The following is a 12,455-nucleotide window of genomic DNA, read 5'->3' on the forward strand; positions in this document are numbered from 1 at the left end:
AACTAAAAATAAAAAATTAAAAACTCAATTCCATTATTTACGGGCTATGTTGCCTATAAGAAAACCATATCTTCTGATACCCCCTCTCCACTGTAAAATAACACTAACTAGTAGGAACAACAGTAATGTATCAATGTAAGCATCTATTAGTATCAACTTACAAATCTATGGGGGTCCCAAATAATTGGGAAAACACCTAAGGCACATGTGACTTGTATTAAAAAAATGGTTGCTTCATTTGGTAAAGATACTACTCTAACAAAGGTGATGTCATTTGCTCTGATAATGCATTATGATGTTGACGGATATGACCCCAATAAAGGGACAAGTGAGAATACATCCTAAGTAGTAAATCCCAGTTTATTGACAGACAAGATAATATTAAGAACATAAGATGATTTCATTTGTGCTCAATATTATATATTTCTAAAGGTAAGGTAAAGGAGGGTTAGAAACTATGAAAAAGTGTGTGAAAATACAAAATAGGATCACAAATATTTTTATTAAGCCCGAAACATAATAAAGCATTACATGAAGAACCCAACTACATTTCATTAGGGATAAAAATATGGATATAACAAGAACAACAAGAACAACAACTACTACTACTACTACTACAATAAAAGTCTATTGCTGAAGACACATTAATACAGAAAAGTGATGAGAAATCCATTATAAGACTTTAAAATGTAATATTCTCAACAATTTGACTAAGTGATTTGGGTACTGTGATGCAGGAGGAGGTAGTATTAACATTGGTAGATTCCTTTTAGCCCTATAAAGCTAAAATATATTCAGTATATTCAATACACCTTCAAGATTGAGTAAGTCTACTGAGGCATGAGTTCTCAGTCTATAATATCTAAAGAATCAGTCACTGTAAGAGTTTTATTCCCCTAAATCCGAAGGGTTTATCTAGCATCTTAGCAAGTTAGGATGTATTGAAAAGTATGATCTCCAATAATTAACAAATCTTTGATTTATAAATAAGTTTATTTATAATGATATTTACATAATAAAAACAAAACACATGAAACTCACAAGTTATACAAAGAAACTGATGTATAATAAAAACAGCAATATAGACTGACAGGCAAAAATTTAAAGAAAGATTTAATGAAGAGTTAAATATCAAACAGACAACTTTACTTCTTCTAAATTTCACTTTGTCACCCACACTGAATTGGAATTGAACAATGGCTCTCTTCAGACGGTCCTGTGCTGGAAATTCTGGAAACTGATAAATTATATTTTGTTAAGAGTTTAAAGTTAACAACCTATTTCCATGCAGTACCTAATGCTGCCTTAATATGAAGTCACATCCAGTCTTCTTTAAAGTAAAATAGCTTTAAGGTTAATCTGTTCTGCCAGGCAAGAAAAATGTCATCAACATTTTGATGATATATGGAGATATGGCAGGAAGAAACTACTTAAGAGAGGAAGAGAACTGGAGCAGAAGTGACTGGGCAACAGTTTCAAGAGAAGCAAAAGCCAGGAAGGTAAATCAATGAAAACATGCACAAGAATAAGCAGAGTTAATAAGCACAATTAGTGCAGTTGGGAGATAAACAGAAGGAATTAATCCATGGAGCAAGATTAGGGCTTCTTTAGTTACTATTCACTGGAAAACAACTTAGTGCCTAGCCAAACAAATTTGTTTTAACAGAAGTACTGAGAGGACCTGGGGGGATGTTAGTATATGGAATGCCACCTTTAAATTCAGGTTGAGTTCTTGTTGACATTGGTGAACATCTGCTTCAAATAGCAATAAAATGAAAGCTATATAAACTATACAGCAGTATTCTTTAAACTAACATAAAAAAAAAAAACCTTCAAATGAGACAAGCAAAAACTAGACATAAGCATTGTCAAATAAGGCACATGTAAAAATCTACACACATTATCCAGTGAAAGACAATATATATATATTTGGAGGTAGAAATAATTACAAAAATACTGACATTTCTAAAGCATTAGCATATTTGTTACAAACAATCACCAACTAATCCCCATTCAGAAAACTGCTTTGTAAAATGATTATTCAACATTTTCAGGGCTACATATTTGTGGCTTTTTATGAAAATTCATGTGAGCATCTGGAGAATTCAGTTAGTGGCAAAAAAGTTGTCCATACTATGAGAAATGCAATATGGAAATTATAAAAAGTTACAAATGTTCATAAACCCCATGGTCATCATAATGTAAATGTCCTTGAGTGCACCAAGTTGATATTTCCTCATCAATTAGGAATTCAAAATTCTTACTTCACAGGCCCATGGACGTTTTTAGTAATGTGGCTATATCTGCTGGCATGCTTCCTTCATCACCTGCAGGTCAGAAAGTGGCATTTGAAAGCTTTATAAAAACATCTTATAAAATACATTCTACTTTTCTTTCATTCATTATTTTTTTTTCTTTTGTGTTTGTGTGTGTGTGTGTGTGTGTGTGTGTGTGTGTGAGAGAGAGAGAGAGAGAGAGAGAGAGAGAGAGAGAGAGAGAGAGAGAGAGAGACTGGGGATTGAACCCAGGGGTGTTCTACCATTGAGCTACATCCCCAGTTCTTTTTATTTTTAATTTTGACACAGGGTCTTGCTAAGTTACTCACAATGGCCTCCAACTTGCAATCCTCCTGCCTCACCCTCCTGAGTAGAAGGGTTTACATCATTTTTTTCCTTTGATGAACTGCTGTTCATCTTTCAAGGCCCAGTTTGCTTCAGTGTCATTCCATTAAAAACCTTAGCTAACCCCTACATACATTCAGGGCTATCTCCTCTCTATATCTATTATCAACATAATAACCTAAGGTTATGTTTCTGTTTTGATATATAGATACATAAAGATATATAGAAATAGTCTGCATCATATCTAATTTATATAGCACATGATACTTCTCACATATAAACTAAGGATTCACTGATATTCCGGCTTCCCTCCTTCTAAGCTCATCCAGAGACTAAAAACTGCCCAGGAAAACAAGATGACACTTATCTGAAATTCTGATACCATACTAGCAGAAATTCATGGAGAGGAAAAAAAGGAGAAGAGTAAAAAGACTCTTCTAAATTTAAAGATACTAACTACATAAGACAACAAAATACAAAGTGTGAATTTTGGTTTCTGTATTTAAAAAAAAGTTACAGAAGGACAACTGGGAGAAAATTGGATGTGGATAGTATATACCAGTATCTGGAAATCACTGTTGATTAATATTGCATGGAAAAATGGCATTGTGACAACTTAGAAGAATTTGCTGAAATCCTGAGAATGAACTGCTTATGTTTACAACTGATTTTGTAATGGTTCAGAAGGTAGAAAACGTAGATAAAGCAAACTGTAAAATCACAACTGTTAAGTCATTGTACTTTCACAATATGCTTTCAACACTGTTTTATGAAATTTTCTGTAATAAGTTGAAAAGGTAGAAAATTTGTGAATATAATTAATCAATTTTATAAAAGAAAAAAATCTTTTAAAGTAGTGGCTTTCCAATTAGCATACAGCAGAATCACTTGGAAGACTTGTTATACCATTGACTATTGGGCCCCATTCTCAGAGTTTAAGTATAGAATGGGACTTGGGAATACGCATTTTGAATTAGCAATATCCCAGGTGATGCTGCTCCTGATGCTGATCCAAAGAATGCACTTCGAGAACTACACAGGCAAGCTCTAGAAACAAAATCTATTAAGCATATTTGAAAGGAATCAGGGTCATTATCTGACCTTTCACAGCTTCACACAAGGGTATACAGATTACACATTCAATTAAAAATGTACCTTTTGTTTACAGAGAAAAGGAACCTCACTGTAAGAGATGAAAGGGAGGCATACATACACGCTCATCAATTCAGGGTCAAAATTATTTAAAATGAAACCAGGAACACAAAAGAAGACAAAATCATTAGAATTAATATAGTAAATAAAATAAATTATATCCTTAGTCTATAAGTTAGGAAAAACATACAAAATAGCTTTAACAAGACAAAGGGTGAAAACCTCCTATAGAAGGGAAGAGTGGTGGTGGGGGCCCAGGGTAGCTTCTTCATACCTAAACTTATAAGTTGCTGTCTAACAGACAGCTGGAGAGAAAAATAGGCAAGATTTTAGACTCATCTAATTTATATAAAAGCAAATAATTTGCAGGTAGTATGACTGAAAGTAATTGAAGACAAATATTGTCTTTGCTCTCACCTGATACCACTAAAATACTACAGGGAAAAAAGTGTGTGGTAGGGGAATGAAACAAAAAAGAAAGGAAAAAAAAAAAAAAAAAAAAAACAGTAGGAAGAGTGCTGTAGGCAAATTTTGGAAATTAAAAGCAGATGGGAAGAATGGAAACTGCTTTCAACAAATTACACAAAGCAAATACTTAGGGGTCTGAGGTATAAAATGCAAGGCTTCTTCTAACCCAAACATCCCTATCCTCAAAGCTCATGAAATGGGATTAATGGAAAAGAGATGAAGCTAAAACCAAGGTAAAGGTGTAAGACACCTAAAGCTTGCCCAACAGATCCAGTCATTTATAGATGACATACAAAACTGAAGGTTTATTATTGGAAGAATTTGAATCTGAGGAACTCTGGACTTGGAACAACAGAACAATGTGAATGCATTGACAAAAGTAAAATTAATTGTTTAAATAAGGTAAGACCCTCTGGGCTGGAGTTATGGCTCAGTGTAATGTGCTCGCTAGCATGTGTTAGGCACTGGGTTCGATCTTCAGTATCACATAAAAATAAAAAAATAAAATAAAGATACTGTGTCCATCTGCAACTGGAAAAAAAAAAAAAAAAGGTAACAACCTTCCCTCTCCCTTCTTCTCCTCAGCTAAGAATGCATTAACTTGGCTCATTCCACCTTTCCCCACCATTGTCACTTCATAAGAGACTGGATCCTTTTCTAATGTGTAGAGTGAAGAGGAGTCATAATATCTGGTAAAATGAACTAGTCCATGAGAAAAGACCTATAGTCAAAGACAGTTAAATCTCTAAATAATTTCCTATTATGGCTCTATTTCCAAACTTATTGCTAGGATAAAATCTATATAACTGGGTATTTGCTGCACTAAGAGAGAATTTAATTGCTGTACTAAATTCAAACAGTTGCCCTAACAAAAATAATCAGGAAAAACATTACCCAAATAGAATCTACCTAATGTGTTAACTCTGTTGTATTTGTTGGATAACCTGAAATTGGCAAGTTGCCACATCCAAACCCTAGTAATGACATTAATAGTTTAGGTTATAATCACACTCATTACACCCTCACTCTAAAAAGGTGTAATTTGGTAGGTTCTTAATCAGATTTTTTCTAATGCCCCATCCCCAAGCTCCCAGAGCACCCTAAAACAAATACCATGCAAGGACAAGTATTAATTTCATCATACATATTTCTATTTCTCTGAAAATAGATTAAAACGTACTAATCTATACACAGTAAATAGAACCTAACACAAAACTGGGATATAACAAATATTCAACTGAAGTTTGGTGAACTGGACTGAACCATAATCAATACTTGGAATGCCTTTACTCATAATAATGAAAAACTTATTTCCAATTAAATTTAACATAAGAAAAGCAAAATACAGAAGAGTACATGTCCACTTATGTAAAAAGAATAAATATACTTTTTTATTTTAAAATTTTAATTAATTTAATGAACAGCAATCAATTGGTTAGTGCAGGTCTAGGTATACTTTTTTATTTCTATATTCATCAAATAGCTGGTCACATAATAAAGGGGGTGGGGGGGGTACCAACCTGCATCACCTTTATAGGGAAGAACACTCATGAGGCAGGAAGGACGCTCTTGTTTACCCATTTATACTTTTTGAATTTTAAACTGTGAGAATGTACTTTTTCACAAATATATACATTAAATAAAAAACTTAAAAATTACCCTTCTCAAACGTGTAGAGCGAAAAGGAGTCATAATATCTGAAGGGTCTTTCTAGGGCTCTAGTAAACAAATTATAAAATTGCAGATAAAACCAGAAATCCAAACTTAATTTTATTTATGAGCTATTCTGGTATCAGAAATAAGAAAAGGGATGGAAGAGACATAAATTAAGAGACTTAAATTCTAGTAAAACAGAACTTAATTATGATAGTTTTTTTGAGATATGTACATTTACCTTCTCCTACTTTACTCTGTAAACTACATACTAATCAAGAGCTTTATCTTTGTTATACCTTGCAAGGATAATATATATTTAATAAATATTAAATATTCTGCTTATAAACATCTTACCTTCATCTACTGTGGTCATATCTTGTTCTAGTTTCAATTTCTGTTGGTTAATTTTTAGCATAGATTCTTCAATTGTCCCTTGGCTTATTAATTTTATAACTAGTACTTCTCTAAAACAAATACAAGACATGTTCATTGGTTACTAAAATGGATATATGTAAACTATATCTAAGCTCAATAAGAATAATTTGAAAATTATGACAAACATCTCTAAATTTAGACTTCTTTTTTAATTCAAACTATTTGAGATAATACCATCTGAGCATTTAAACTTTTGGGCATACTCTCCTATTGATCCAAAAGAGGAGAAAAATATAGGCACTTGAAAATTTTAGGGTAAAAGTATATTACAACAAATAGTTATGTGTTCAGATAGAAATTATACTTTCAAAAATAAACATGTTTTGCTTATCAGGTCCCAAGAAATAATCCTGTACAATAAGGCAGTATAGTAAAGAACAAGCCTCCACAATAGGCACTGATAAATATTTGATCGTAAATGAATATACCAATGTCTTTTGGAAGTGTAGTAAAATACTCCACAAAGACAGCAAATGATGTTTACATATGAAAGTACAGTTGAAGCTGGGTGCGGTAGTACGTACTCGCCTGTAATCCCAGTGGATCAGGGGCTGAGGCAGGAGGATTCTGAGTTCAAAGCCAGCCTTAGCAACTTAGCAAAGTCCTAAGCAACTCAGTGAAACCCTCTCTCTAACAGGGTAGCAATAACAAGTACAAATTATTATTGGTAGCATGTACCAAATAGCTAGACCATTGATAATAACTTCATGAATTGTAGAACTATTTCATGAGAGGGTGGTAGTTAAATGAACACTTTATACAATAAAGCTTATATTCGACACTGCTGGTAAAAAAGACATCAACAGCCATACTTTGGTAAAAAATAAAATAAAATAAAAAATCTAAGGCAGGACATGCAACATATTCTATACCAATTAAAGTGGCATCTGATTAAAAATAAATTTCAACTGAAAATACTTACTTAGTCTGGCCAACTCTATGGCACCTATCTTCTGCTTGTTTGTCATTGTAGGGATTACAATCAATATCATGAAGTATAACAACATTTGCTGAAGTCAAATTTATTCCTAATCCACCAGCTTTTGTTGACAACAGAAACACAAAGATATCCATATCGGTATTAAACTCATCAATTAGATGAATCCTATAAGATAAATATATTAGATCAAGTCTCACTAAAAGGCATATGATGTAATTAAAACTGAAAACAATCACATCACATAGAAAAGAAATCAGAAAATGTAAATTCATGCTCTTAATGTTATAATTACTTTTCTTGTGCTTCTATCATTGAAGCGCCTTCCCAATTCACCAAATTATTTTCTGTGTTATTGCTCTTCCAACTATTACTTTAATTCATCCATTTGGATTTAATTAATTTGTAAATGACTATTTTGTCCTTTGAAAACTTCTCATATATCAATACACTTTATACGCAATCTTTAGAAGTCTGTCAGTTGCTGCTGGTAGACAGCAATACATCTGATGAACCAAGGCCCACAAGATCAAACTATTAACAGTGTATTTCTTTTGGCATAATGTTTACTCTTATTTTAAAGGAGGGGAGAAAAAAAATCACTTTGGCAGATAAAAATAAACCAAGATGTATAATGCAATTTAGATACACTGGAAAAAGTATTCCTTGTTTCTTTTTGGAAATTATTGTGAAGGTGATTTGTTTGATAAATTAATTTGGGATACATGGATAACCAAGAAAAAGATGAAATAAAGTCATATCTACAAATGACAGAAACAGAATAAGCTCCAATTGATCTTAAGATCTCTCCAAGAGATATTAAGATAGCAAAAATAAAAATACAAAAATAAATCACTGGCCAATTCCACTAAAATCTGGGCAAAGGGAATAGTCCTCCCAACTAAAATAATAAATTCAGATGTAATTATTGAAAATATTGATAAATGTGATGATATAAATATAAAAGCAAAAATATGGTAAGTGAATTCTAGGACAAATAATGGAAGAACAATATTTGTGACTTTTAGTGCATGTAAAGACTAATGTACCTAATAAAGAAAACATTTTTAAATTAAAGAAAATATTTACAAGGTAAATATGTAAAAATGATGACAAAAGACATATCAATTCAAACATAAAAGACAATCCATAAAAGACAATTCACTTTACTCATAATAAGGAAGATACCAATTAAATCTGCCTACAACACCATTTTTCCCCACTGGATTGGCAAATTTTGAAAAATCTGACAATACACTATTCAGTTAGACTGTGGAAAAAGAGACAATCTCATGCAATGTGGATGAAAATGCAGAATAGTTTGACTCCTACAGAGTAATTTTATAATATCCAAACAACCCACATAGGTAGTATATTAACTTGTAAAGTATACCAGAACAAAATACCACAAAGTGGGTAGATAAAACATCAGAAATTTATTTCCTTTTATTGTTCTGTGGGTTACAAATGTAAATGGCAGGTATGTTTTTAATGATTATTCTCTCTTTGACTAGCAGACAGTCATCTTCTCATTCTATCCTCACATGGTCAAGACAGAGGATAGTGTCCTTGTTTTTTTTAAACTCTTAAGAATTAAAAGAAAAAAACAAAACAACTTTAACCTTGAAACATGAAAAGCCTAACACTTTAAAACAATTTTGACTAAAGGTGCTTTCAAACTTGAATAATTTTTAAAGGGGTAAATTCTAAAAAGTACACAATTCTTACAGCTGTTTCAAAATATATTGGTATGCAATTAAGACAGAAAAATTTTAAAAAATATTTGCTTTTAAGGTAATGATTTGAAATAACCAACATAAGACTCAAAGCAACAAAATACTACCAAATACTCTATAGACATTTAAAATTCTAACAAATACATAATAAATAAGTGAAGTTCTGAAACCAAAATGAAGAATACCAACCTTTCAGAAATCTGAGTCTTCCCATCTAATCTGAGGTACCTATGTTGATGATGTTTTAAGAGAACCTCTAAAATATCCAGCATCATGGTAAACTGGCTAAATAATACAACTCGATCACCCTGCAAAAATAATGTGCATGGATTAGAAACAGGAAAGTAAAATCACTATACTTCTCAAAGCCTTGATATGGGACCAAGTGCATAAGCTCAGTGGTAGAGAGCTTCCTGAGCATGTGTCTAGGCCCTCGGTTTGATCCCCAGCAACACACACACACACCGAAAATAAAAAAAACCAAGAACAAAGCCTTGATAAGTTTAAACAATCAAGAGTATTACCATTACCCTTAAATCATGCAGACAATTTTGCAAAAAATCCGAAGTATGTAATGACCAATTACAACTATTTTTTTTTTTTTTCTTTCTTTCTTTCAGGTAATGGGAATTGAACCTGGGGATCTTTACCACTGAGCTACATCCCCAGCCCTTTGTATTTTTTTATTTTGAGACAGGGTCTAAGTTGCTCAAGGCCTCACTAAGTTGCAGAGATTGGCCTCAAACGTGATGCTCCTGCCCCAGCCTCCCAAGTTGTTGAGATTATAGGTGTATGCCATTGTACCTGGCTGACCAATTACTTCTTTAATAAAAACCAAGTGATGATAATTGAGATAAATTTCTAATTTTAATATATATAAATAAATCGTCTCAACTTCTATGTATCAGAGCTAAAATCTGACTCTACTTTAAGGACAATTATTATTTCCTGAAAAAAAAAAAAAAGTCAACTAATGTTAATAGCTGCATAAATTCTATTTGGATGGTAATCTTACATATTTAATCTATTTCACAAATAAACTGCAGTATTACCTACATAACTGTTTAACAAGTGGCATCTTCAAAATACTAACGTTGAAGCAATCACACAAACGGCTGCTTATAAAATTATGATAATCAGAATAATTTCTTTTTTTTTCTTGCAGTGCTGGGGATTGAACCCAGGGCCTTGTGCTTGTGAGGCAAGTACTCTACCAACTGAGCTGTATCCCCAGCCTAGGATAATTTCTTTAAAAACTTTAATAAAGATACAGTCTAACTCTTATTGTTCTGAGATTTCACAAGGAAAGGAAGTAATTAGAAAAACATATGTTCAAATATGTCACAAAAACTCAAACACTAGGTTCTAAGAGAAGGCAGAACCGACAAAGACTAAAAGCTTCAGAGTGTCAAATCATGCCAGAACTGCTTTATGAAGTTTAACTAATTGGAAAAATACAAAAGAAGTATCATTCTTTTTTAATACCTTCTGTTTCAATTCAGATAAGATGCATCCTAAAACTCGGAATTTTCCAGAATCTAAAATCAAATCCATGTCTAACTGGAAGTTATTAATGTGTCGATACTGTTTACAAAGTACATGTAGTTCAAAGTCTGTCATAACTTCCATATCTTCAAAGATCAGGTCAGGGTTAGCCTCACAATGTGTAGGTTCCTTTTAAAATAAAACACAACAAAACACAATATACTTCAAAATGAAAGTAATTTATAATATTATCAGAATACTTAAAATTCTTCACATCTGAAAAAAATACCCAGATCATAAAATAGCTTAATGCAACAATTTAATAAAAAAAAAAAAAATCAATTATTAACTTTTTAAGTTACAGGTGGAATAGTGTCTAGATTTTAGTTCAAAATAATCCTGCAGGAAGGGTTTAGGAAGTACAGATGAAACAAAGTAGTGTCATTACCAAATGCTAAAAAGAAAATGGATGAAAGCTACCTGGGCAGAGGGTTTCATTACATGTTTCCCTTTACTTTTACATGTTTCAAGTTTTCCACAGCAAGTTTAAAATAGCGTAAGAAATTAAAAAAAAAAAAGAAAATGGGTTGCATTCAACACTAAGATCTGTAAGAAGAAATAAGATCTAAGGGAGAATGAGGCAAAAATAAAGAGCAAAAGCAAAATATAAAAATGAAAAAATTAAAATGAATAAAGTAGGAAAAATGTCTCACTGGACCAAAATGCAAAATCTGAAGTAATGGATTTTTTTTTTTTTTTTTAAAGACATGCAACATGGAAAGCCCTAGTTCAGAATTGGCATATTTTTCACGTAAAAGTTTAAAAGTATTTTAGGCTTTCCTGACGACTGTGTTGCAATTTTGCCCCTATGGTGAAAAAGCAGTCTCAGAATACACAAATAACTGAACATGACTGTGTTATAATAGAACTTTATTTTATAAGACAGTCACAACCCCACAAGGTCATAGTTTGCTGAATCCTGATCTAGAGTGTCATTCAAATAGTCTTGAATTTTGTCTTAAAAAATGTTTTCCAGTTTGGGCATGGTGGCACATGCCTATAAATCCCAGCAACTTGGGAGGCTGAGGCAGAAGGATCTAAAGTTCAAGGTTAGCCTCAGCTACTTTGCAAGGATTTAAGCAAGTCAAGGAGACTGTCTCAAAAAAGTGGGGGGGAGGGGGGGGATGTGGCTCAGTGATAAAGTGCCTTGGGGTTCAATCCCCAGTATCAACAACAACAACAACGATGTTTTTCAGGCTGGGGATGTAGCTCATTGGCAGAGTGCTTGCCTAGCATGCATGAGGCCCTATGTTCAATGCCCAGCACTGGTGAGAGGAGGAAGAAAAGGGGCAGAAAGAAAAATGTGGCTGGGAATGGGTATGCCGGCTCATGCCTATAATCCCAGCTACTTTAGAGGTTAAGGTAGGAGAATTTCAAGTTTGAGTCCAGTCTTATCAACATAGCAAGACCCTGTCTCAAAATAAAAAATAAAAGGGCTAGGGATGTAGTTCAGTTTAAAACAAAAACAAAAACAAAAACAAACAAACAAAAAAAAACCATGTGTAAAGGATTTACATGCCCAAATGGGTTTAGTCTTGACTTTTAGTCTTAATAACTTCTTAACTATTTAATAATGAATGCTCGATGTTAGCATAATACAAAATTCTTACCTTTAGCATAAGCTGAGACATTTCCTTGAGTTTTTCAGCTGTGTAATATTGGCGATGCAATAAAGGATGATTGGCCATTTTTCTCAATTGCATCATGACATTGCACATTTCTGTGTTTTTCTCTGTGATCCAAAGAGTAGACATTAAAAAAAAAAAAAAAAAATCAAGCTGATAGCTGTTTGTTGAAATATCTCTATTTTAACAAGTTTTAAAATTATTTCTTCAAATTCCAACTAAGTTTTAAAAATGAGCAAATTCTTTCTAGCATATGACTAGACAAAATGTAGTCCTAGCA

General features: G+C 32.6%; 1 protein-coding gene across 4 annotated transcripts in view; it reads right to left on the reverse strand.

Annotated features, from left to right (window-relative positions):
• Window positions 1–390: 390 nt before the first annotated feature.
• Smarcad1 (SWI/SNF-related, matrix-associated actin-dependent regulator of chromatin, subfamily a, containing DEAD/H box 1) overlaps window positions 391–12,455 on the reverse strand; it is an 83,419-nt gene continuing 71,354 nt past the window's right edge. For 3 of the 4 annotated variants that reach the window (XM_047566198.1, XM_047566199.1, XM_047566197.1), the window contains 6 exons: window positions 12,161–12,282; window positions 10,491–10,679; window positions 9,195–9,313; window positions 7,255–7,437; window positions 6,252–6,361; window positions 391–2,327 (listed from right to left, as the gene is read on the reverse strand). In XM_047566198.1, the coding sequence (XP_047422154.1) occupies window positions 2,266–2,327; window positions 6,252–6,361; window positions 7,255–7,437; window positions 9,195–9,313; window positions 10,491–10,679; window positions 12,161–12,282 (785 nt within the window). In that variant the 3' untranslated portion in view covers window positions 391–2,265. The remainder of the gene's footprint in view (window positions 2,328–6,251; window positions 6,362–7,254; window positions 7,438–9,194; window positions 9,314–10,490; window positions 10,680–12,160; window positions 12,283–12,455) is intronic. The other variant, XM_047566200.1, reaches the window with a different exon arrangement.

The sequence above is a fragment of the Sciurus carolinensis genome, chromosome 10, assembly GCF_902686445.1.
Source record: "Sciurus carolinensis chromosome 10, mSciCar1.2, whole genome shotgun sequence".
In the NCBI taxonomy this organism is placed as follows: Eukaryota; Metazoa; Chordata; class Mammalia; order Rodentia; family Sciuridae; genus Sciurus; species Sciurus carolinensis.